At 50.7% G+C, this 27,107-nt stretch overlaps 2 protein-coding genes across 2 annotated transcripts; one reads left to right on the forward strand and one right to left on the reverse strand.

Moving 5' to 3' along the window:
* Nucleotides 1–11,235: 11,235 nt before the first annotated feature.
* PpBr36_11382 (uncharacterized protein) lies at nucleotides 11,236–21,008 on the reverse strand (the record flags this gene model as incomplete). Its single annotated transcript, XM_029898484.1, has 3 exons — nucleotides 11,236–12,104; nucleotides 12,167–12,381; nucleotides 20,074–21,008. The coding sequence occupies 3 exons, from the start codon at nucleotides 21,006–21,008 to the stop codon at nucleotides 11,236–11,238; spliced, it is 2,019 nt and encodes a 672-aa protein (XP_029743267.1).
* A 3,724-nt stretch (nucleotides 21,009–24,732) lies between these two features.
* Nucleotides 24,733–25,364, forward strand: PpBr36_11383 (uncharacterized protein; the record flags this gene model as incomplete). The annotated part of the gene is made up of 2 exons (XM_029898485.1): nucleotides 24,733–24,968; nucleotides 25,055–25,364. 2 exons carry the CDS (start codon nucleotides 24,733–24,735, stop codon nucleotides 25,362–25,364), a joined length of 546 nt encoding a protein of 181 aa, XP_029743266.1.
* Between the last annotated feature and the right edge of the window lie 1,743 nt (nucleotides 25,365–27,107).

The following is a 27,107-nucleotide window of genomic DNA, read 5'->3' on the forward strand; positions in this document are numbered from 1 at the left end:
AGCAGGAGTTGGAAAACGTGGAAACAGTCGGCAGCTGGCTCGAAGAGGTCTTTGCAGCCAAGCTCGAAAGTTTACAGGCCCCGGAGGACGCCGCGCTTAGGAGAATTGTTCTTGAACTTGACGATGTGATCAGCGGCTGGTTCCTCAGTCGCACCCTCCCTGAAAAAGAGCGTTCGCGCTCCCCGTCGCGTTCGCCGACCAGTTCCAGCGAAAGGCGCAGCATCTTAATTACAAGGACGGGCACGGCGTCGTCGGCCTCTAAAGGCAGAGGCACGCCCACTAACAAATCGGTCACATGGGCCGAGCGAGCCGCCACGCCACCAGCGGCGGCCCCAACGCGAATTTTAACCCCGGCCACGCGCTCGTACCCGATACGTACGAAGCCCGGCAATGCACCTGACAGCTCCGCAGCTCCCTCCCAATCGGGCCGGGACCGCACCCAAGCCCCGAAACGTTTGACAGAACAACCGACCAACCGCATCCTGATCCGCGTAAATGACAAAATGCGGATGGTGACGAGGGAGCAATACGCGGTAACAACCAAATTGGCCGAATTGGTATCAGTGCCACACAGTGAAATCCCAAACGCCAAACGAAACCCCACGGGCTGGGGTGTTACGGTGGCCTCTGAGGAAACACGGCAAAAGCTCCTTAACCCCAGCGCGGTTAAGGCCATTATGGACGCATTGGACGCGCGGGAAGTCACTGTCCCGACAACCTGGCACACATACGCCGTCTCTGGAGTGCCCCGAACGCTCAATTGCCTGGACGGAAGAAAGGACGTACATGATGTAATCCAGGAGGAGATTACCGTGGCAGCAGGCCAGCAGCCAATTAACTGGCATATTTCCAAACATGGCTACGACCCGCATACGGCTGAGGGCACGTGGATAGTGTCCTTCCTTCAACCCGCAAAGCCTTTTCAGCTTTTCGGAGTGTCGAAACGTGCGCGGAAGGTTGAAAAATCACGCAAAATTACACACCACCACGATGGTTGCCAGGGATATTGCGAAATACGTCGCTGCGTACGGCAAGCGCGTTGCGGTATATGCGGTGAAGCAAAACATGCGACAGAGGAAGAGCCGTGCAAGGCAGCCCCCAAATGCGTTAACTGCAACGGCCATTTCCCATCCGGACATGAAAACTGCCCTGCCCGACCTTTGGTGGTAAATGGGAAGCTTGAACGACCTTCACAGCGTAAACTAAAGGGGATCCGCAGAATCGGACGTGCCAACCGTGCCGCGATTATCAACGACCGGGCTGAGACGGCCCGCCGAGAACCAGCACCTGCAATCCCGGTCCTAAGCACATCATCGCAGCATTCGCAAACCTCGAGCTCCCGATCGAGCACTTCAAATAAAAGAGCGCGGCCATGCGAGGCGGCAGGGGCGGACATCCGCAACTTCCTGCAGGCTGAACAGGAACGCGTGCACGACGAAATCGTTTGGGCAGCCGAAATGGAGGAGGACGCAGCGGCTGCCGAACCTTGCCCCGCTGATGTGACAAACTTGGAAGCAACCCATCGATTGATATGACGAAATATTCGCTCGGCAACATGCAGCGGGAACGCCTCGACGTAGTTTGGGCCAACGTAGGCAAAAGGATGGGTGTGCATCTGAGCCTATTGGAGTTATGCCACCAGAGGGAAATGGACCTGGTTAACGTCCAAGAGCCATGGTGCGGGCTAAATACGACTACACAAACGCACCCGGGCTATGATGTCTTTGCGCCAGTGGACGAATGGCACGCCAACACTTACGAAGCCATGACTGGGCTCCGGCCCCGGGTGCTCACCTACGTAAAAAAGGGGGCCGCCCTAAGGGCCGTACAACGACGCTTGCCGCAGGGCCAAAATACGCGGGACGTACTCTGGCTCGAAATTAACGGAATACTGTTTATTAACGTATATAGGGCTACAGGTACTAACGCCGCGCTGGAAATGGTATGCAATACCGTGCCAAATGGACCCACGGTGCTAGGCGGCGATTTCAACGTAGCGGCTGCTGCATACCAGCCAGGCCGCACAGACGCACGCGGAGGGGATCAACTGACGGCATGGGCGCAAGCCCAGGGCATGCGTTTTACAGGAAATATCGGCGTGCCCACCCACCGCGACGGGGGTTTATTGGATATGGTTTTTTCCAACCTCCCCAGCACAGTAACTGTGGTTGACAGCAGTCTTTACACAGGCTCCGACCACGAATCTCTTTATACCACGCTGCGGACGCGCGGCGCCCCGCGCCCGGAGGCGGTCAACGTCTCGGTTAGGGACGACCGGCTACCAAAGTTCGCGGAGCTACTTGCTTTTGGCATGCAAGATATGCCGGACCCGGGATCCGCGGCCGATGGTTACGCATTGGACGCGTGGGTAGCTGAATTTACAACTTTATGGGAGCAAGTAACGTGGGTCGTGGGCACGCCGGCGGGAAAAAGGGGCAGATCGGCTCCTTGGTGGACCGAAAACTGCCAACGGCTCTGGACCGAATTTCAGCGGGTTAAACGGAGCGCTGTAAATAGGACAGACGCCTCTGCCGAGGAGAAAGCTTACACGAAAGGGGTGCGGGCCGCGAAGCGGGAGTATTGGAGGCACCGGATTGACCAATTGCGCGACGATAAGGATTTGTGGAACATGGTGGGCTGGCTGGGAGCCGGACCACGCCTCCGGTCCCCGCCGCTGGTTATTAACGGCGAGCAAGTGAGCGAGCCCTTAGCAAAAGCGGAGGCACTGCAACGGGAGGTGCTTGGCCGATTTTCGGCGGAGGATGACCTGCAGGGAGACCCTTTGGAGGCCTGGTCGCCGGACGAGGCTAAAATCCCTTGGGACACCCAGATTAGTGCGGAAGAGGCGGAGCGCTCCTGCATTGGGGTCACGAGCACGTCCCCGGGCATCGACGGAATTACCGTCCGGCTACTAAAAGCCGGATGGGCTTCGTTGGCCGAGCCGGTGCGCAGGCTCTACCAACGTTGCCTGGAACTCGGGCATTTCCCAGCGCCTTGGAAGAAGGCCGAAGTCGCGATGCTACCGAAAACGGGGAAAAAAGACCGGAGCAACGTTCGATCTTGGCGGCCTATAGCCCTCCTCTCCTGTATCGGAAAAGGCCTCGAAAGGCTCGTTGCACGCCGGATAGCGTGGGCCATACACGGCAACGGGCTCCTTAGCTGCACCCACGGCGGTGCCCTACCCAAGCGATCGGCGACGGATCTGGTTTGTGCCCTCGCCCACGATATCGAGCAGGCTTTAGCTCGCGGGGAGGAAGTTACCCTTGTCGCATGCGACGTCCAAGGCGCCTTCGACGCCCTCCTCCATGGGCGATTAATACGGAAAATGCGGAGCCTCGGGTTCAGTAAAATGCTCCTCAGGTTCGTGATTAACTTCTTAAACGGCCGCCAGGCCCGAGTCCGGCTGGAGGGTACGACCACGGGCTTTAGGCGGCTTGGGTGCGGCACCCCGCAAGGGTCTCCCCTTTCCCCGATCCTATATATGCTGTATTTGGCGTACCTCGTTAAAAACGGTGCGGAGTGGCGATTGGCATACGCAGACGACGTGCTCACATGGAAATCGTCACGCTCGTTGGAGGAGAACGTACGTTGGCTGGAAAATAAACTCCGGGATATGCACGAAATTGCGGCGGAAGAGAAGATCCATTTCGCAGCGGAAAAGACAGAGGTGATTCACATCACTAAGAAAAGACACGGTCGCAACCCGGAAATCCGGATTAATGGTAGAACGGTTACCCCGGTCCAACTGCCGGGCGGCCGACGCGGACAAAGCGCCTCCGGGGCCGAGCGGTACCCGGGCATGCGTTGGCTTGGTTTTTGGTTCAGCCGGCGGCTGGACGGGCGCCGCCACGTGGCCGAAAGGGCTGCCAAAGCAATGGCGGTCGCTGCCCACCTCAAAGGCTTTGGGGCAGTAAGATACGGACCGCCTGCGGCTGCACTTCGCAAGGCAGCGGTGGCATGCGTGGGTTCCTCGGCCACCTACGCAGCCGAGGCATGGTACAACCCAGCGCACAAGCAAAGAGGACTCCTCAAAGCACTGAACAAACCGCTGGTCTTAGCGGCACGGGCAATCCTCCCGGCGTATAAAACCACCCCCTCGTCCACTGTCCTCAGGGACGCAGGACTACCCTCGGCCCGCGTCGCGCTGGCCCACACCCGCCTGAAATACGGCGCCCGACTGAGGCTCGCGGACAAGGGGCACCCCCTTGTCAGCCGCCTGCGTGAAACACCTCGTGCCCGCAACCCAGGCCAGCCGGCCACGACCCTGCAAACGGCTGCACAACTCCTCCCGCGGATCCGGAGATTAGAGTTGCGCGCACCTCGCAATGCCCCGGATTCTCGCACTGACCCCACCGGAGGAGTCCCAAAAGAGGAAGCGGCGCGCCGCTTTATCGAATGGCTGGACATGGTATCACCTGACGATATCGTGGTATATACGGATGGTTCGGAAAAACACGAAAATAACTGCGTCCAAATAGGGTACGGATGGGCCGTTTTTAGGGCGGGCCTGGAATTTGCTGCAGGCTCCGCATCTATTACGCCGGAAAGCCACGTTTTCGACGCCGAGGCGATTGGCGCCCTAAGAGGGCTACAGGCGGCAGCCAGGGCCCAGCCAGGCGCCCGGATCTGGATTTGTGTGGACAGCACCTCGGTTATTTGGGGTCTTAGAGGCGACGCGCCGCGTTCGTCCCAATGGGCCTTTTTGGAATTCCATAACCTTGTCGATTTACTTCGAAAACAAGGCACCGAGGTTCGGGTCCGCTGGTGCCCTGGGCACCAGGGAATCCCGGGAAACGACCGGGCTGACGAGCTGGCCAAGGCCGGCTCCGCCGGACCGCCGGACCCAGACCCGAGGGCTCAGCAAACCACGTATAGCGGTGCCGGCACGGTCCTCAGAGCCATTCTTTCGAATACAGAAAAGGACTGGTGGCGTAAAGAACTCTGTGAACGGTCCCCCGCATATAGGGAATGGAAACTCCAATACACACCGAGAAAGGAGCCCGAGGAACTGCGTTTGCCAAGACCCCTACTGGGCCATTATTTGGCCATGAGGACCGGCCACGGCGATTTCAAAGCCTACCATGACCGTTTCAACCACCAGGATGCAAACACCTCGTGTGCCTGGTGCTGGAAGCGGACCTCCCCTGAGCACCCGGTGCACTGCCGCTATTCGCGGGCGGTGTGGAGAAACTGGCCGTGGCCTGATGACGACCGGCCGGTCGGGCCGCCAAACCGCGCCCAACGCCGCAAATTCTTCCAGATAAGCTTCGGGCAACCGAAAAGCTTTGAGGCGTTTTCGATAGCCACCAACTACTTCAGCGCCCGCCCCAGAGCGGCCCGCCAGCGCCCCGCGCGTCACGAACGCACTTTACGCCTAGGGACACCGATCGTAAGCGACTCGAACTCAGACGAGGAATAGACTTATTGCCTTTTCACCCATACTCCACGGCACAAGCCGTCAGACGAACCCTCCGTGCACCTTAGGCACGGGGTCGCGTCAGTGAACTATCCCCCTAAGCAGGACCGGGCCCGAACCCGGTCAGGCACGATCCGCCTCTGCCCTCCTTGTTTTCCCCCTGTGTAAATAAAGAAGATAGAACGCGCGCCGAGATACCCCTCGGGAGGTTGCTAACGGCCGGCTAACAAGCCGGGCCGAGCCCGGCGTTAAATAATACTACTACTACTACTACTACTACTACNCGAAATTGCGGCGGAAGAGAAGATCCATTTCGCAGCGGAAAAGACAGAGGTGATTCACATCACTAAGAAAAGACACGGTCGCAACCCGGAAATCCGGATTAATGGTAGAACGGTTACCCCGGTCCAACTGCCGGGCGGCCGACGCGGACAAAGCGCCTCCGGGGCCGAGCGGTACCCGGGCATGCGTTGGCTTGGTTTTTGGTTCAGCCGGCGGCTGGACGGGCGCCGCCACGTGGCCGAAAGGGCTGCCAAAGCAATGGCGGTCGCTGCCCACCTCAAAGGCTTTGGGGCAGTAAGATACGGACCGCCTGCGGCTGCACTTCGCAAGGCAGCGGTGGCATGCGTGGGTTCCTCGGCCACCTACGCAGCCGAGGCATGGTACAACCCAGCGCACAAGCAAAGAGGACTCCTCAAAGCACTGAACAAACCGCTGGTCTTAGCGGCACGGGCAATCCTCCCGGCGTATAAAACCACCCCCTCGTCCACTGTCCTCAGGGACGCAGGACTACCCTCGGCCCGCGTCGCGCTGGCCCACACCCGCCTGAAATACGGCGCCCGACTGAGGCTCGCGGACAAGGGGCACCCCCTTGTCAGCCGCCTGCGTGAAACACCTCGTGCCCGCAACCCAGGCCAGCCGGCCACGACCCTGCAAACGGCTGCACAACTCCTCCCGCGGATCCGGAGATTAGAGTTGCGCGCACCTCGCAATGCCCCGGATTCTCGCACTGACCCCACCGGAGGAGTCCCGAAAGAGGAAGCGGCGCGCCGCTTTATCGAATGGCTGGACATGGTATCACCTGACGATATCGTGGTATATACGGATGGTTCGGAAAAACACGAAAATAACTGCGTCCAAATAGGGTACGGATGGGCCGCTTTTAGGGCGGGCCTGGAATTTGCTGCAGGCTCCGCATCTATTACGCCGGAAAGCCACGTTTTCGACGCCGAGGCGATTGGCGCCCTAAGAGGGCTACAGGCGGCAGCCAGGGCCCAGCCAGGCGCCCGGATCTGGATTTGTGTGGACAGCACCTCGGTTATTTGGGGTCTTAGAGGCGACGCGCCGCGTTCGTCCCAATGGGCCTTTTTGGAATTCCATAACCTTGTCGATTTACTTCGAAAACAAGGCACCGAGGTTCGGGTCCGCTGGTGCCCTGGGCACCAGGGAATCCCGGGAAACGACCGGGCTGACGAGCTGGCCAAGGCCGGCTCCGCCGGACCGCCGGACCCAGACCCGAGGGCTCAGCAAACCACGTATAGCGGTGCCGGCACGGTCCTCAGAGCCATTCTTTCGAATACAGAAAAGGACTGGTGGCGTAAAGAACTCTGTGAACGGTCCCCCGCATATAGGGAATGGAAACTCCAATACACACCGAGAAAGGAGCCCGAGGAACTGCGTTTGCCAAGACCCCTACTGGGCCATTATTTGGCCATGAGGACCGGCCACGGCGATTTCAAAGCCTACCATGACCGTTTCAACCACCAGGATGCAAACACCTCGTGTGCCTGGTGCTGGAAGCGGACCTCCCCTGAGCACCCGGTGCACTGCCGCTATTCGCGGGCGGTGTGGAGAAACTGGCCGTGGCCTGATGACGACCGGCCGGTCGGGCCGCCAAACCGCGCCCAACGCCGCAAATTCTTCCAGATAAGCTTCGGGCAACCGAAAAGCTTTGAGGCGTTTTCGATAGCCACCAACTACTTCAGCGCCCGCCCCAGAGCGGCCCGCCAGCGCCCCGCGCGTCACGAACGCACTTTACGCCTAGGGACACCGATCGTAAGCGACTCGAACTCAGACGAGGAATAGACTTATTGCCTTTTCACCCATACTCCACGGCACAAGCCGTCAGACGAACCCTCCGTGCACCTTAGGCACGGGGTCGCGTCAGTGAACTATCCCCCTAAGCAGGACCGGGCCCGAACCCGGTCAGGCACGATCCGCCTCTGCCCTCCTTGTTTTCCCCCTGTGTAAATAAAGAAGATAGAACGCGCGCCGAGATACCCCTCTGGAGGTTGCTAACGGCCGGCTAACAAGCCGGGCCGAGCCCGGCGTTAAATAATACTACTACTAACGTTGGGCCCCACATCTCCGACCCCCCTAAAGTCCGGCCCCTTTGAAAAATGTAACGACGAAATACCCCTTTTATAAACCGATTTAAATATAAAACTATCAACGCACAATAATACAGTCATTGTCAGGCTCTCCCGGTTCGCTAACCTCTTCTCCATCGTTCCAATCCTTGAAACAGTCCCTATTATTTTCCTGTGCTTTATAAACGTTTTTTTTGCTGATTAAAAGCTCGTTGGGATCCGGAATCACCCTTTTCCTTTTGACCGGCCGTACCGCCTCCAATTTTGCTTTTAACAAACTGATTTTTTGCTGAGCTTCAGCCAATAAGATATCCTTGGTTTCGAAGCTTTTTTGGACTTTTGCAAACAAAAGCCGTGAAGTGGCGTTACTTTTTTCGGACCGGGAAATTTCCTGTAGTTGAAGTCGAATATCTCGGGTCGTTTTAGGGGTTTTCCAAATAAGTAAAAACTGGTCGTTAATTTTTTGGGTTGGGCTTTCCGGTGTTTTATCCCTTTGGAAGCCGTTATTTTTACTTTTTTCGACGTTGGCGTTGCTATTTTCTAACAAAAAAGGGTTTAAAAGTGGTTTTGCCAAGTTCACCGGCCATAACCCCGTCGTACGCCAACCAGATTGAATGGTTTTTGCTATAAATGCTTTTGATCTGGCTTTTCGATAGCAAAGTAGAAAGTTTCGTTTCCCAACAACCGTTGAACAGCAAAACTGGTTTGCAAATCCCAATTAACGTCGATAGGCCTCCTTTAACGGCCCAAAAACCGATAAATCCAACGGTTGAAGAACATGCGACGAATGAGGAGGTAAATATAAAAGCTGAATATTATTTTGGAGGCAAATAAGCATAAACTCGTCGGTGACGTGTGATCCGTGGCCGTCGAAAACTAATAAACGCTTTTCAGGAGTTAAAGATTGGGTATTTGGAATAAACACCTTTTTTAACCATTCGATACCTGTTTCATTATTTGTCCACCCGTTTTCGGTTGCATGAAATTGCCAGGTATCGAAAGGATTTAAATCAGCTGGAAACCATTGTTGCTGTACGTTTTTCCCCTTAAATATAACGAGGGGAGGTATAACAGCCCCCGTAGCTGATACACATTCGATTATGCTCGTCCAACCCCGCGTTCCAGGCTCTTTTCGCTGTAATGGCCGGATTTTATTACGCCCTAACACCAGGCCATTAGATCCTTTGCCTTCCATTATACCTGTTTCGTCCATATTCCAACGGTTGGCCGGTTTTATAGTATCGATAACGGGATTTTTCAAATAGGACCACCAAGATTTAATTACCTCGGTTGTAGCCCCATTAACCCGGGCATTTTCTATTCGCCGGGGCCTTTGGGTTTTCAAAATTGGATATCGGGCTATAAAACGGCTAACCCAATGTTTCCCAAGGCTTTTTCTTTCTCCGGCGGCCTGAAGAATTCGTTCCGCAAAATAGCGTAGTTTTTGATACGTTGGCGGAAGGCCTAACGCGGCCTGCGCAAATACCCAATTTGCCAAATAGGTCTCCTGCTCCTGTGAAAGCCTTTGACAAAATCTTTTCGCTTGTTGAATTGACTGGGCCCCCTTTAAACGATCGTGAAGGGTACTCCGAGGAATACCCCATTTTTGCGAGGTTTTGTGAACTGATTTGCCATTTCTTATGTCAGAAATGGCAGCAAGAAGCTGATTTTCAATGTACTGTTTCATTGGAAAGTTTGGAGCAAGAATCTTCAAAAATCAAGTTCTAAAGTGAAAAATTCGTCTAAGTATTTATAAAATAAAACAAAGGGTTGACGTGGCTGAGTAGATATTTTTAGGGGCCGGACTTTAGGGGGGTCGGAGATGTGGAGCCCAACGTTACTACTATCTATATGCTATATGCATGCGCAGCACCGCGCAACTTGATCCGAGTAACAGTCCGACAGGCGGGGTCTTGGATCGGTGCATGTTTACCTGGAAAGAAATGTAACACTGCTTTTATGCGGACTCGTTGGCAAATGTAAATACTTTGCTGATCAACGCAACGAAAAACATGTCATCTCTTGCATCCCAAGAAGTCAACTCTCCCCACTCAAGTGCAGAAATTCCGATCCCAGATGGATAGATGTGAGTCTCCAGGGGCATCATGTTCACATGGTCTGACACCTACTGATTTGGTGAGACTTCCGGCCGACTCTTGAAGCCGAAATCTCACTGGCTTACGTTAACGAGCCCCACGTTTTACGATGGTCGGTGATCTCCCATCCAAAATGTATATATTGCGGGGAAGCCAAGACGACGTTGAGACTTCCGAAATTTCGAGCAGCGTCCCAAAGTTGATGACGCTAAAGTCGCGATTGGACGACGTACCAGGTGAGCTTATACTTGCAGCTTCATTTACATAAGCTTCTTAATTCAGGACGCAAGATATATTTCAAAACTTTGTGATCAAAAAGTAGTTATGCATTCGGCGCGTGGGATATAAACACCACCGTGTTCAACGTTAGTTGTGCGCGCGTATCTCTATCTCCGACTTGGCACGTGCAGAGTTGAAAAAAAAATCCCTGAATAATTGGGATGTCGCAAGGGAGGACCATGCACGAGCTGAGCCCGTCTGATAGAGCATCTTGTTTCATTGTCTTTTGCTAGAGAAAAGTGCTCACAAGTCCCCACCGTGAGCAATCCGCCTTGGGCTTATGCTAACCGAGACGATGAGAGTGTTCAAAGCCAAGAGACGGAAAAGGCGGATAAAAGAGAGAGACGCGTGTCAGTGAAATCAGCCCCCGGGAAACAATAGTTGCCGACGAAGACTATCCAAATTGTAATTGTAAAAATGGAAATAATGCCTAGACTTGACGGCTGACTTTGATTTTCTATTTCAAGGAGGCTATTTCCGACACCGGTGCCGGTGCCAACGCGGTGCCCGCCGAGTTCCAGGTTCTGCGTCGCTCGATTGAGGCTTAAGGCCAAGCAACGCAGGAGCTTCTCGGTTCGACTGGTACTGAGGCAATTTCGTTGGTCGCTGCAGGGTACGACTGAGAGGACGGCACATAGGTCTTGCCACGGTATTTATGACGAAACCAGGACCCAGATGTTGTCTGAATGGTAATTACACCGCCAGAAACCGAGATTATTCTATGACGAAATCAATCATGTCAGGTTGATTTGTTGGTTAAGGTTCGGGGGACGTATATGCCTTGCATTTCCCCATTTTATATAGACAATGTCTTGACAGTATCAAATATGCGTGCCGCTTTTGATCACAAACGTTTGGTAGCCCCGCCTTTGGAAAAGAACACATGGTGAAGAAAGACTGGTTGTCGGGGATAAGAAAATGAGCAGCAATTAGACCGTAGTATCGAAATGGAAGTCAAATTCGTTGGATTCTGCTTTGTATGTAATCAAGCAGCGGGAGAATTCAAACCGGGGGAATTCATTGTCAAGAGCAAATAGCCCATCACCTATTCTGACCAGCATAACAACTACACCACCTAAACCTCCACAACCAGCTTCTCACCACTAACAACACCCGACTTCAGCTCATTCATCGCAGCTTGGAGACCGCCAAGCCCGCCAGGCACGACACGATACGGTCCGGGGGCGATCTTGCCTCTCTCCAGCCAGGAGGGCATCCCTACGGTGTGAACCCACGTCTGAACCTCCTTGGTTTTGCTCCCGCCAGACACCCAGCTTACGTCAAGATCCTTGGGTACGACGACGTCCTTGACCCATTCCACAGGTACCATGGTCAGGAGCTTCTTCCTCACGCTCTCGTCCCCGTCCGATAGGACTCCAAATACGCCGGCAAGGCTGTCGGCGCTGGTGTTGTTGTCAATACCGACCAATATTCGTTTGCCCGCAGCGCTCGCAGCGGCCTTTATATCCTCGACCACAGTCGGCGAACGGTAATCGAAAACGAGGCTGGCCCCTAGCTTTTTTATCTGTTCATGGTGCCGGGGGCTTGCCGTCGCGTACACCTCTCTGCCCAGAACACGGGCGAGCTGCACCACCGCGCGGCCGACTGAACCGCCGGCGCTCCAAACCAAAAGGATGTCTCCCGGAATAGAGGATCCGAGCTTTTGTTCCTCGACGGCCGAAACGTCGGAAGGAAAAGGCAGGTCCAAGTTATCAAAAAATGAGATTGACGCGGTGTTGGTAGCTACAGGTAATGTCGCGGCCTCGTTGAAGCTCAGCGAATCCGGAATCTTGGTAACGAACGCGACCGGTACGACTGTGAAGGTCTGGAAAGCTGCTTGATCGTTGTTTTGAATGGTTTGGCCGGGTGCGGCGGCCAACACACGGTCTCCCGGTTTGAAACTATCCACGGAAGGGCCCGCCTCGACGATAACGCCAGCGATATCTTTAGAATATATAGGTCAGCGCGCCGTTGTGCTAAAACGTCCAAAGCATTGAGTCAATTACCAGAGCCGAGGACTTTAGGGTAGGAATCCACCATGAATCCCATAGCTTGCTGCTTCCAATCGACGGGATTGACTGCGACGCTGTGGTTGCGAATCAGGACCTGTCCTGGGCCAGGGGATGATATGGGACGCTCTTGTAGAATGAGGTCCTGCCCGAGACCTGGCAGGAGGGCGGCGACGTTGGTCTCATTCTCTGACATGGTGTGCGCACAAGAGCTGTAGTTTAAAAACCCAAAGTTGTTGCAGACTGATATAAGAAGGTTTGTTGTTCGATTTGATCATGTATATGGCCGAGTGCCATTCATTGCTTTATATACTTCGATCGATCCAAAGATCCGAGCTAGGTGCGGTGCAATGTGGGTCTAACGTTGGGCTCCACATCTCCGACCCCCCTAAAGTCCGGCCCCCTTGAAAAATGTAACGACGAAATACCCCTTTTATAAACCGATTTAAATGTAAACCTATCAACGCACAATAATACAATCATTGTCAGGCTCTCCCGGTTCGCTAACCTCTTCTCCATCGTTCAAATCCTCTAAACAGTCCCTATTATTTTCCTGTGCTTCATAAACGTTTTTTTTGCTGACCAAAAGCTCGTTGGGATCCGGAATTACCCTTTTCCTTTTGACCGGCCGTACCGCCTCCAATTTTGCTTTTAACAAACTGATTTTTTGCTGAGCTTCAGCCAATAAGATATCCTTGGTTTCGAAGCTTTTTTGGACTTTTGCAAACAAAAGCCGTGAAGTGGCGTTACTTTTTTCGGACCGGGAAATTTCCTGTAGTTGAAGTCGAATATCTCGGGTCGTTTTAGGGGTTTTCCAAATAAGTAAAGATTGGTCGTTAATTTTTTGGTTTGGGCTTTCCGGTGTTTTATCCCTTTGGAAGCCGTTATTTCTACCTTTTTCGACGTTGGCGTTGCTATTTTCTAATAAAAACGGGTTTAAAAGTGGTTTTGCCAAGTTCACCGGCCATAACCCCGTCGTACGCCAACCAGATTGAATGGTTTTTGCTATAAATGCTTTTGATCTGGCTTTTCGATAGCAAAGTAGAAAGTTTCGTTTCCCAACAACCGTTGAACAGCAAAACTGGTTTACAAATCCCAGGTGACGTCGATAAGCTTCCTTTAACGGCCCAAAAACCGATAAATCCAACGGTTGAAGAACGTGCGACGAATGAGGAGGTAAATATAAAAGCTGAATATTATTTTGGAGGCAAACAAGCATAAACTCGTCGCTGACGTGTGATCCGTGGCCGTCGAGAACTAATAAACGCTTTTCAGGAGTTAAAGGTTGGGTATTTGGAATAAACACCTTTTTTAACCATTCGATACCTGTTTCATTATTTGTCCACCCGTTTTCTGTTGCATGAAATTGCCAGGTATCGAAAGGACTTAAATCAGCTGGAAACCATTGTTGCTGTACGTTTTTCCCCTTAAATATAACGAGGGGAGGTATAACAGCCCCCGTAGCTGATACACATTCGATTATGCTCGTCCAACCCCGCGTTCCAGGCTCTTTTCGCTGTAATGGCCGGATTTTATTACGCCCTAACACCAGGCCATTAGATCCTTTGCCTTCCATTATACCTGTTTCGTCCATATTCCAACGGTTGGCCGGTTTTATAGTATCGATAACGGGATTTTTCAAATAGGACCACCAAGATTTAATTACCTCGGTTGTAGCCCCATTAACCCGGGCATTTTCTATTCGCCGGGGCCTTTGGGTTTTCAAAATTGGATATCGGGCTATAAAACGGCTAACCCAATGTTTCCCAAGGCTTTTTCTTTCTCCGGCGGCCTGAAGAATTCGTTCCGCAAAATAGCGTAGTTCTTGATGCGTTGGCGGAAGGCCTAACGCGGCCTGCGCAAGTACCCAATCTGCCAAATAGGTCTCCTGCTCCTGTGAAAGCCTTTGACAAAATCTTTTCGCTTGTTGAATTGACTGGGCCCCCTTTAAACGATCGTGAAGGGTACTCCGAGGAATACCCCATTTTTGCGAGGTTTTGTGAACTGATTTGCCATTTCTTATGTCAGAAATGGCAGCAAGAAGCTGATTTTCAGTGTACTGTTTCATTGGAAAGTTTGGAGCAAGAATCTTCAAAATGCAAGTTCTAAAGTGAAAAATTCGTCTAGATATTTATAAAATAAAACAAAGGGTTGACGTGGCTGAGTAGATATTTTTAGGGGCCGGACTTTAGGGGGGTCGGAGATGTGGAGCCCAACGTTATGCGGCAATTCCATTGAGCAAGTCGCGGAAGCATATCGGGATTCGGCGAACAAACCAAGCACTTATCCCGGCCTTGTGCCTCTGGAATCTATGCTTAACGATACGCAAGAAATGGCCCTGGCAAGCTGTTCAGGTGTCTCAGCAAACACCATACCGGGATTTTATCTGATGGGAAGCCTCGAAGCCGATATGGGCGAAGAGGCATTGTGGCTACGCCCGGCTACTCCTACTTCCCTCATGGATGGATTAGGCGGCGCATTTTCACCATCTGTGCAATGGGACACTTTTTCGCAATCCCTTTACGGACATCCACCCGTTCCTGCCTGGTCTCCACCGATGGCGACCATGACCGGCGAGTCGAGCTTTACCGTATTGCCTTACAGTAATGCCCCCACTGGGTTCGACCGTTTGGCACCTCAGTGCGCTCCATTCGAGGCGGTTGCGGATTTCAAAGTGCTCGTCCCTCAGTACCACGATCAGTGGGTGTTAGCATTGGGCTGCGAAACCCTGATCAGGGAAGAGGCCCAGGAGCTTGGTTTCAAAAAGGTCCTCCTATCGTCCGACTCACTCAAAAAGTCCCCAAACGTCAGCCCTTTACCTGAGATGACAGTCAGTGTGCACGATGTTGATGGCCTACCAAGGCCCCACGACCAGCAATCGGAGCCTATTGCCGCGGTTTTAGTCTTCGGCACTCCTTATGACTGGGGCCGGGACTTGCAGGTTGCTTTGGATCATCTTTTTGCAGACAACTTTGCCGCCCCAGGTCCGGCAAACGGTAGCTCAAGAATCGAAAACGGCACCTACGGTCACTCGTCGAAACTATACTTTAGAAGCCTTTCTTCTGGAAGAGCAGAGTCTGAGTCTCTATCGCCTCTTGGTGTTGAGGACTTTGTGTGCGCGTTGCAAGCCATCTTGTTGAAGAGAGCCTGGCAAACTTGATTTGAAGAGACGGAAAGATGATCATGGGTTACTAGCTTTTCAAATTCGATGCGCATCTCTATATGTTATGACGGAAGATCAGGCTTTCAGCCTGTACTGGTACTAAATGATAGGACCGCAGTCTTAATAACTTTACTCCACTGCTTTTCTCTAATTTGATCTCTGTTCGCCTGTTTCCATACTATTCGAGATTCTTTTTGGTATTAACCCAACTTTAGATTTTACTGCTTGCTATTCAAGAATAAAACACTGTAAAGCTTTTTTTTAAACTACGACGACCATACGTACAGCCGGCTGGCCTCTGAAAATAGAGGAAATGCCAACCGTAATATCCGCCCAGTGCATACGTTAGGCCCGCCACAATAAGCTTGTAAATGACCGCAGTAGCAAGTCGGCCGAAATTCCATCTCCTACCGCCGCTCCAAAGTCAGTTTACCCACCAAACGCTCTTCACGTAGCCTAATCAGGCACTCGTAAGGCTGGCGGCAAAGCGGGCATTTTGACTTGCTCAAGAACCACCTTTCTGCACACGCGGAACACATCACATGTCCTTTTTGCTGTCAACCGGGGTTAAATACGAAAGAGCAACTTGACACGTACCGCATTTTGTCACCAGCATTTGGGTTTTTTGCTCCAGACAAATTCCGCAATCGGCATTGCGAAAAACTCTGATGCTTGTCATACCATCCGTCTCCGGGTGGTTTTTACACTTCAGCAGGCATGTTGCCGTAGGGATTTCGCTCCGACAGCGTGAGCGGCACTCGGGACAAATAGGCTACAGAGCGAATTGTTAGCGGGTTTCATACAGTATTTCACGGGTGGTTCAGCCTACCCCAAAATGCACAAACTTACACATCCGCATACGACAACGAAATAGTCGGCATCCCGAAAAAAGGTTGAGCAGATAGAACATCTAAAATCGGTATCGTCCGTAGTCAGGTCAATGACAGGCCGCAGGTTTAAATCCTGCAGGACGCGTTCGAGTTGAGTGCAAGTTTCCGCCTTTTGCTTTGCAACAGACAATTGCCGATTTGCTTCTGCGAGCTTGACTTCTAGGTCCCGGTATAGCTGAAACATGAGAGTGGTAAACTGTTGATTGCTGCGTCGGCTGTACTCCAAATGGTGGCAGAGGAGTGCTGTTCGATCGTCTAATTGTCTTTGGAACTGTTGTCGCATTCGCTCGACTTGCCCAGTGCTTTCTTCGGCCCGTAGTTGACGAGCCTGTTCGCCATCTTCCCTTGCGCAGAGCGCGTAGAATGGGGGAAGGCGAACTGTTATATGTTCCATAGGCTTTCTTCAAGTGTCTATACCAACCGTTGGGAACGAAGTTGTAAAAGGTAAAACAGATGGAAGATTGGAGCAGGGTCGGGAGAAAAGGGCTGGTATTTATATTACCAACGCAGCACCTGTGGCACGACACTGCTCGCAACTGCCCCCCTGCTGTTCTGGTTGATCAACTCTCCGAAAAAGCCCAATGCCTAATTCCCTGTCACAAGAAGGCAATTAGTAAAACTGTGTGTTACGGTACAAGTCCAGCGTTTGAACCCTCCACCCGAACTCGAAAACCTATGCTGCAGTAACCTCTACAGCATTTTTTCAGCGACCCAGAAAGATGAAGCAAGAGGCACGTCTGCATACTAGAGTAATGGACTTCGACATCCAGTTCGGGGCATGCTATTGGGTAAAAGCAGCCATTTGCCGGGTTGTTACCATTGCGTGCGTGCGGGTTCTGTTGCTTATTACTATCAAAAACTTTTTTTTTCTCTCTTTTTTTCCTGCAGCTTGCCTATCGATCAGGGCCCCCCGCCAAGCAGCTTTGCAAAAATGCTCGCTGATTGATTAGCGGCAAAACCTCGGCAGAGATTCAGCGGCCTGAAGCCAAGGATGTCTTTGGCAAGTCTCCCTCGTCACACACACAGACGGATAAATTTCTCGCCCGCGCCGCAACTTACCGGAATAGGCAGGTAGGAAATGTTGGTCATTTAATCCAAAGCTTCGGATCGTGCCTTTATAATTGCTGTTATCTGCGCCGAATCTGGACCATTGCATCCCTGACATCTACCACGTGATTCGCCCCGCTTTTGTTCAGGCTGTTCAGGCAAAATTCACCCGCGCTCAGGCTATGTTCATCCTCACTCAGTTGTGGCTCACCTTGTTCAGGGGCTGGTCAGTCGCTGTTCAGGCTGCTCAGGCGTTGTTCAGTGTGTTCAGTCGCTGCTCAGTCGCTGTTCAGGCTGCTCAGGCGTTGTTCAGTGTGTTCAGTTGCTGCTCAGGCGTTGTTCAGTGTGTTCAGTCGCTGCTCAGGTGTTGTTCACCCTCACTCAGTTGTGGTTCAGTCAACATTCCTTTTTCGGTAATCTAGCAGCTCCTGCAATTGAGCAGTACGTTGGTCCCTAATTTTGACCCTCCAAAACTAGGACGAAAATCTGTCTCCATTGTGTCCCAAAACTAGTCTTCCAAAAAATGTCGATCAACAATGGTCCTTGAAAATGGTAGAATGTTCCCAAATAAGTCCAGAATCAAGATGTTTTATTTCCGATCTACTAACATTTTTCTTGTTTTTGAAAAGACTTTTTCGGACATTCTTTTGGTTGAAAATAAATTCTTGGTTGAAAAATCCAACATTTTGACAGAAAGTAACGCAAAAAGTAGCCAGCAAAATGCTGCGTATGGTTAAAATCGATTTTGAGGCGCTTCATACATTGCCTGGTTGCAACAAACTTCCTCACGCAAACTCACCTAAAGACCGAGACGGATGTGCCATACCAAGCCGAGGCAGTTTTAACCGATATCCAAGCCCGATCCGAGGCAGGATGAGATTAGTAAAATAGGCCACTTCCGGTCACCACCCACAATACAGAAGAAAAGATCCAGGTGTAATTGATCGGTGCTGTATCATATTCTCGATTCTGTTATGTTCTTTGACGGACATGTACTGGACTGTTGGAAGTGCCCGATATTTTGCTATGTAGAAACAACAAAAATATTTAGAAGCGGCACAGTCCTCATTCCTATGGCGTGAAATTCACGATCACACACATAGCCAAGTGCCCATTATCCTTGGCAAACATGGACCCAGAAGATTTCAAGGGAGGTTTTCTTTACAATATCGACCCACAAGGCAGCCAGGTGTAATTTCCCCTGGCCTGCAAGCTGTATATAACCGCTCACTTACCTCCTCATATCTGTCAAATTCTCTTTTTTTATCAATGGCTTCAACACGAGATTCTCAAACATTGCGAGCCCTCGTACCTCAACCCTCCAATCTTCCTGGTAATTCTACCAAAATCTCTCTCGTTTCACCAACCACTCCTATCATTACCATCACATCCTTCAATATCGCTTTCCACAAGCAGCAGCAGAATTATCCACCTTCTTCTGAGAGTTGAAACCACAGCAATTTGTTACTATGGGCACCAAAAGACAGAAAACACACGGGGAGGTCGTGATGGAGCGTGCTTCAGCAAACGGGCTTCCAACTGATCTCTCACAAATTAGTGACAATCAATCACGCAGAATACTTCGTGAAAAGACCAAGAAATGTTATGACGACGCGCTTACAACATGGTTCTGGTAAGAAAGCCTTTTGATTTATATTAAAGTGCCTAAAACTGAATAAATCTTTTTTTAGTTATGTAAAGTCACAAGGACCTTCGGACCCCCGAGACATGCGAGTTATGAAGCATTTCGTCAAAGCATTGGCCTTGGGGAAAAAAGGTAAACTTGACAAAGTTCATGGGCGACCGACAGTGGATAGTCTAAGATGCCTTACGCGCCATTTTTGCAATGCGTGGGAACGATACCATGAAGCAAGCATACCACCAGAAATAAAACACTCAATGGCATATGTAAGTACTTCTTTGATTCTTTATCAAGTGTTTCGTTCCTTTTTCAAAACATCAAAAAAAGATTTGCTAATATAAATAAAATCCTAATGTTTGTAAGCAGTATATTCAAGGTGAACTAGCAGACGAGCTTGGTCTAAAGAGCCTACGCAAAGAACAAACGTTCCTCACGATAGAGAACTTTGTAAAATTGCATCAATTTCTATGGGTCGAAGACTTCCATGACTACGTACATGAGGGGTATCGGGTAGACGACGCCAATCTATTGAACACACATTGCTTCAGTTCTGCTAGGGTAGCAGAGTTATGTGGAGCAAAATACAAGGTAGAATGCTCTTTTAGTCCCATATTATCTGATTAAAGCTGATTTTGAAATAGGATCTCGTCTTGTTAGTTGGCTGGAAAGACGGAGAGGCTGAGCTTAAGTTGAAAGTACGAAGGGCAATCTGTAAAGGAAAGAACGATAGGCAGTAAGTCGATCCGCCATCAAATACCCGTAGTGCAATTGCTCATTTTTGCTTAGACCAGAGCATATTATGCCAGAAAGGATATCGTCAAACTCCGGCCCGCCGCCTCTGTATTCACAACCAATGCTCTTTTGGCTGGCAAACATTATCTCTTCTAAAGTCATAAAAGGGAATCCTTCATTGCAAGAAATCTTGCAAATTGTGCCTCAAGAGGGCCGAAACCACCGAATCATATCGTTCGCGGATGATCTGAAAGACCATCCAGTCTTTCCCATGTGGACGAAGACTGGTTNTTGCGCGACGGCTGTACGGTGGAGTCTGTTCTCGTCATCGTCGAAGACGTCCAAGTTCGGGACGCAGACATGGTAGAGGACCGTCGCGGGATCATCCGGAATATGGAGGAAAACGAAAGTTTGTCCTGTGCAAACGTACCCGTGTTTTATGCCCTTGCCAATCATGTAGGAGAAAAGCTGCGTGACCACGGCGGCGGCAAGCGCCTTTGACGCGAGCACGAAGCCTTCGCAATCTTGGCCAATCACGTCTCGCTTCGGCTCAATTGCGGATGCCAGGCCGGTGACCACCTCGTCCTGACTTAGTTTGTGCGGCGCTTTGTACTCGATTGCCATTGTCGGGATGTTCGCTCCGTTCGTTGTCCTGTATATGCAGAACTGGTCCGCTCGATTGCCTTTTCCTTTGCTTTTCGCGGTGCGACGCGGTTTCCGGACTTTGGCCGTTGCAGGTGTCGCACCTGCGACACTGGGCCCAGAGACGGCCATCTGATCGAGAGGTTCGGATAGGCTTTCGTCCGCCGCGCCGAGGTTCGTGTGGCTTTCGAACGTTACGGTCCCATGCAAGCCGAGGCGCTGTCGCAGCAGTTCGTTCTCGGACACTGCATCGACCAGCTTTTGGACTGCATTTTCAACGGTGTCACGCTCAAAATGCCGTAGTCCATGCTCGCTGCTAATCGGGCCTATTAAAGAGCGAACGTAATCCACCTGGTGTCGAGATGGAAATGTAGGACGGGAGGTGAAGGAAGGATCGGAAAGCAGATTCCATATTTCCTCTTGTTTTGCTGCAAATTCGTCCCATTTAGAAATTCGTGATGGGTAAACACGGCCGGTAGGATCAGTCGTGTCGCCTTGGGTGGTTAAAGAGCGGTCGGTCAGAACTTGGATGGCAAGACTGAGCGAGTGGCATGCGTCAAGATAAGGTTCAATTGCCAGCGGTTGCGATGCCCTGGCGGCCTCTTCCGCCCCTTCGCGTCGGCGCTGCTCTTCTCGGACGCGTTTCTCGGCGTCTTCGGTTCGGCGTTTGGCTTCTTCGAGCTGTTCACGGAGCTTCCTGAGTTCTTCATCCATATCGGTCATTGATGGCGGATGTTTGCAGCAAACAAAATTAGGTAGACGGGTATTCGCAGCAGATCGAACGAGGCTCGTTGCACAGGCAACCTGTATCGGGCCCTGGGTCTGCCTACGTAAGCACTGTTACGGAGACGCAAGCTAAGCTGCGGACCTGGTCACAAGGTGCCATTTCAGCCACAATTTAGACTGAGCTGGTGGCGCAGACCACTTAAATCCTGGGTTGGTGGATTCAATTTTCAAGTCGGCCCAACATTTAGATGTACGGTACACCGTACATCACATAGAGGTAAGAAAGGGGTCAGGGCAGACCTCGCTTAGGATTACCAATCAAAAACAATCCAAAAAAACAAAAGTTCCCAAACAAACTCATTAAAGTTGGCACGGCCATGAATCCATGGGGGAACCTCAGTATATTAAGCATTACCAACGAAGAATGAGAGACCGAAATCCGAACAAAGCCAAAATCTTGGTACTTCTCCTCGACCCAGAATTCGCGACTGTGAGAATCGCTGTAGGTCCAACGCCAGAACGGATAACGGAAACAACAAGCTAAGGGTTGCTTCAAATCGCCGTGGACGCTCCAGATCTCGGTCCAAAAATCGCCGAGATAACGACCACAAAGGTGACCGACTCAACAATTGAAGGTATCGTAGCCGATCGCGTGATTAAAGGGATGGGGCGCAGCATGTATCAGAAATTGAACGAGGTGGTGGTCGGGACCAGAGGCCAAGACTCAGGAAGGTTGACGAACGACCACAACCAATATTTGAGGATCCTGATTCCACCGATTGTGAATCGCTCATAGATGCTGTCCCTTTACTGTTAGGGCCCACAGTGGAGGTGCTAGATGGGCCAGAAACCCCACTAAAACTGCAGACAGGTCCACAATGGCGCCGGAGAAAAGCTGAAAATTCGTCACAGAAACAAATGATTATACGACCATGGTCAAGCCAAGAGGTATCAGGTCCAATACCACATATTCATGGACAGTTTTCGAAACAGCAAACCCATCCCAGAGCAGACACTTTGCATACGCCAGAGCCCAAATTAATAGAGTGGCACGAACCAGATAAAACTACCCAGATGCAGCTCGAGCCGCTGGGATGGCAAGCCCAACCGAAGCCGGACGCAAGTTCAAATCAACAGAACGCAGCGCAGGCCTTTCCAGAGCTACCAACAGGCTCAGTCGCGGAGGGAGCTTCACCCGCACTCGCAGAGCATAGTTCGAACGCAGCCGCAATTGAGGCATTGGACTGCAGTTTGGGGGTTGAGGGTGTACAAGAAGCACCCGCAGAAGTAGATCACAGTTTGGACATGGCTGAGCAGGTGAGAGAGAAACATAGCCTGGCTGCTGAGGGGGTACAAATAAGGAACCAGGTCGAGGCTGGGAGGGCAGTGCAAAGGCAGCGCAGATATGGTATGATGCTTGATTTCGGCCTGGCTCCCAGAAAAGAATCGCCAGATGGGTCTCCCGGACCAGGCAACCCTCCTGAGGCTGAAAGGCACGAACCCCGTAGCATGCATCAAAGCCAAAAGGCCAGGGCATCGAGAGGCCGACAGTAGAGAGACAGGGGGTTCTTGGCACAAACAAGGACAGAGTTGCGTGACTCTGCATCATCTCATATTGGACAAAAGACTAACGGAGGCAGTGGTAGTGATCATGTCTGTTATTTTGGATTTCTCTAGTTAATGTGATCAGACCTGGGATCATACTCCTTTGGCAAAGGATATGCTTTTGCCTGTTCAAACTGTTAGTTTCGTCCCCGTAAACACTGTTCCAGCCAAATCCTTACCAGGCTTTTTGGAAATGGTGGCTATAATTCGGTTTTCTTCGATGTATATATATGATAATGGTTGTTTTGTTTGACTACAATATATATCTGAACTCCTTCCTCACGCAATTGCAAAGTCGCAATCGGGTACCCCGAAAAGATGGATTCCTCATCCAACTTCCTCCTCCAGGGCGAATCCCTTAATTCGTTGTTAATGGTCAACGAAAACGGCGAAACCCTGGCAAACTATAGGAAGCAGCATTTGGATTGTGCGGACAAAGGGTGGGCATTCGAAGGGGCCGGAGGGTTTTTCCACGACGTAATCGACGGGCTGGGCCGAGTTTTTTTGGACCTAGCCTTAGCACAGACGCCGTCTAGATTTGGTTTGTAAAATATTTAACGCAAGCTGACGCCTGAATATGCGGCCAGTGGAGAGATCTTTGCGCACCTCATCATATCTCAACACAAATTAAAGCCGGTTCTCAAAGCCCATTGGCCAGCATGTGTGCTTAATGTTTTCCCAAGATAAGGATGTGGAGGCCAGAACAGGTACTCTGCTTGAACGATCCTTTTGATCAACTCCGCCAACATAACCAGGCCACGGAACCGCTCAGGCTAGATTAGTTCGTTGGTGGTTGCCTTTGTTTCTCATGGTTCGCCAACGCGGGTGCGCAAGGGTTGGATTCCTTTGAAAGGTATCTTTCGTTGGGTGTCGTCAGCCCAGTGCCCAAAGATAACAAGTGGAAATAACCCTGAGAGACTAGCTTCCCTTTCCCAATGTTCTTCCGGTCGCCGCCGCCAACACGAACTACGCCGGCCCGGTGTACATGTGTGTTAGCCTAGGGGCTGTTGGTTATTGGTTCTTGTCAACTGAAAAAATTGGACGGAACCATGGAGGTCGTCAAGACCGTGCTCAAGAACGATGAATCTCGCAAGAAATAAGGGTTGGTGGCTGTTTGCGATATTTACACCTCTACAAGAAGCGACAAAATAGGTGTCAGACTTCCTGATAACGAGAACTGAATGAACAAGCCGGCTGAGATCAGTACAGTTGATGGAAAAGCCTGGAAAACCACAGGTGATTTTTTCTTATTCGAGGTGGTGCCAGAAGGACTGTCTGGTAGCTTGGTTAGCGAGTTCCTCGCCGCCAGAAAGGGTCCTGCCTTTGTTGGCAAGCTTCATGGAATGCTGCGAATTTTCAACATTGTATTTAAATTGTGGTTTTTGATATTTTCGCCTTTGCTGCAATTGTTTGCAGACATTGTTTGGTGTCTCTCTCAGAGCTACTCGAGCCATTTTGAAAGAAGAATGTAGTGTCTTTCGAGCCGGAGCTAAGTCCCCAAACATTCGAGGAAAAAATAAGATTCTGTCGTATTCACCCTACTTCACCTTTGCAATTCATTCAGCCATGTGGACAGGACACGGTAGCACTAACTTGATTGGGAGGCCGTTGTGGTGACTTGTGCCTGCTTCAAGGATATAGACCGGGGAAGCACTAACGTTAATAACTGAAGACATTATAGTACCTAGGCGTGTCGTTCATAATACGCTGGGGAGACTACTGTTACTCGAAAAGAAAAAAAGAAATTGGGTTGAGGTTAGCACCGATCCCCTAGTGGGGATGGTAGAGGCCTTCCCATTGTAGCAAACAAGCCCCACAATATAGTTACAGGAAATGCGATGCCAGCCATCTACAACGCTGCTTCAGCTGCGCCAAATTACAGAATTTTCTCCAGGCCCCCTCTTCACGCTTTCACCCCTCACTAGATTTGTTCCCCGCCTCACATGCTAAAACGGACAATGCTGCTACCTACTTAATGACCTTTCTCCTCAACTGTGTCACGTAAAGTTTTTGACACCGCGGACTACGAAGCAGCTATACTATGCAGCCATACAAGCTTTTTATACCACCGTGCACCTACGAGCCAGCCCATAAGCTCCATCCCCCGCCTTTGGATATGCCTTTACGAATCCACATTGAGGGACCGCTGGTCTCTATCCAAAAACTTCTTCCGGCCGAAGTGTGGAACCACGACGTATGCGATCATCCGTTTCCACAACCAGGCGGGCCGGAGCTTGCAAGGCTAACATTCGACGAGCTGTACGGGCAAGCCGTCCGGCCCCCTCTTCCTGGCGATCTTGTTGTACGGGACGAGTATCTCGGTTGGTGTGGCGATCCACCAAACCCAATTACGTACGTTTTCATCTCAAATTTAGATACCGCCGTTAATCTTTACACAGAACAAAAACATTGCTCACACTTCTCGGCCGAAAATACAGACATTTCGACTATTACGGTATCACCTTCGATCACCTTGTTCCAGTTAACGACCCTAATCCGGAAGTACTCCAAATCAACATTATCGAACTCGAAGCCAAAGAAGGAGACTATGCAGAAGGATTGAACTATGCCAAAACATACTTACGGCTGGCTGTAGAACCTGATGACTATATTGGAAGGATATTGGCTGTGCCGCGGTGTTGTACCACACGAAAGGGGACGACGGATAGACGCAGGATAAATGATGGCGTGGCGGAAAGGGTCAAAAAGGTACAGGCTCAAAGAGGCCATAGTGACACACAACCTTAGGTTTTGTTGCGTTGGCAGCGAGGGTGACGCGCGTCATCTCAGAATGGGCCTCCGTTAGCGAAGCTGTCGTCACAGGTTACAGCACAAGGCAACGGAAACGTTGTCAGATATAAACTCAAGAATCTTTGATGCCGCACTGAATTGAAACATCCTTTAGGGAAACGCCACCGCTTGTGATCAGACTCCAAATGCTAACGTCTTGAAAGTTTGAAGGTTCCGCAGATGGGTGACGTTCTCTCGATCGATAAATGGCTCGGCGAGCTCGGCCAGTCCTGCTTAGATCGCATACTTATTTCTCAGTTACTACCGGAATACAGACCCGAGCCACTTTTTGCTTGCATCGTATTACTATTGAGTTATCAGTCATGTAGAAAGCTTGAGGGTGCAGCCCATAAAACTGGTTTCCTCGTGAGGTGAACATGGCGGCTGTAGTTGTGACTCGGTAGTGTCAGTCCCCATGCACCCACCATTTACCGCTGGTGGTTTGGAAACGGTCCAGCCGCAGTGAAAGAGCTCAGTTGTCCCCTGAAAATGCAGATAAGCGACGAACTAGGGTCATGCAGCAACCCCGGCTCAACATTTTGAGACATTCCCAATGATGACGCTGCCCATGACCAAGGTGGAAGCCCGTGGATTACACTGACAAGGAGATGGAGAGAGGTGCTTGCTGAATTTACTGTGTAGCGGTTTTATCAATCTAAACATACCAGCGCTACCCTCTTTAGTGATATATCCAGCCAATCCAGCCTCGTTCTCAAATCGCGGCGCACTGGTTGTGAACTGAGGACATGTTACGAGACCTGATTAGCTTATTAAATCTGACTCAATGTGCCAAGTGTTAATCGGCGTGTTCCAATGTGATAGGAGGATAAACAAACAGTCAAACCTGAAGAATAGGATATGCTCATTGGCGGGAGTAGAAAAGCTAGGACGCCCATATATGCATGAATACTATTACATTGTCACAGGGCTTACTTAAAGGGAAAGTCTTTCCCCTAAAACATACTGCAAAAAACCTCTTCCTCTTAACCCAGACGAAGAAAAACAAGTGGCTTAGATCAGGCCTATATTACATCACTTCAGAAGGTCAGGTTTTGGAATATGAATATTTTGAGCACGTCAGGCTAACTATTATGGATATGCAGATGTGCACCATCTACACCGACTATTGGTCTTGCGGCCACAAGAAAGAAGATCGAACAGCAAAATGTTCCAACCCATCCAGATGCTTGAAGACATATAAGGAAGGGACTACTGCAGCTACTCCTTGCGGCGGAGCTCAATGCACTACACCTCCTTCATCAGTTTAAATTCTTCAACGCCAGGAACATGAAGGGCCCTACTGGGCAGCCGAAGTCGCTCATAACATTGCAAGTAGGAAAGTCGGTTTACAAGATTAGCAACTGTCCACGTTTTTCAATGGGTGTAAGGGACCTGTGGGTTATTACTTGTCGAAATAGCCGGAAAGTACTACAAATAGCAGCTCGTGATCTTCCGGCAACATGTCATAAGGCCTTCCTTGTTTTTGTTATGAATCTCTGTATGCATCGTTGTTGAAATTATACTACTCAGTCCCTGCAAACTAATTATGGGGCTTGGGGATTTTTGCCATGACTCATAAATCTGGGAACAACTGGTTGTGGATTTTCAGAAGCTCATAACTCTTATAATCCCGCGCACGAATCTGATATTTTTACTTTTATTTGGATCATGGAAAACTTAGGTGTAGCTTGAGGGCTCCGT

The sequence above is a fragment of the Pyricularia pennisetigena genome, assembly GCF_004337985.1.
Source record: "Pyricularia pennisetigena strain Br36 chromosome Unknown Pyricularia_pennisetigena_Br36_Scf_19, whole genome shotgun sequence".
NCBI lineage: Eukaryota > Fungi > Ascomycota > Sordariomycetes > Magnaporthales > Pyriculariaceae > Pyricularia > Pyricularia pennisetigena.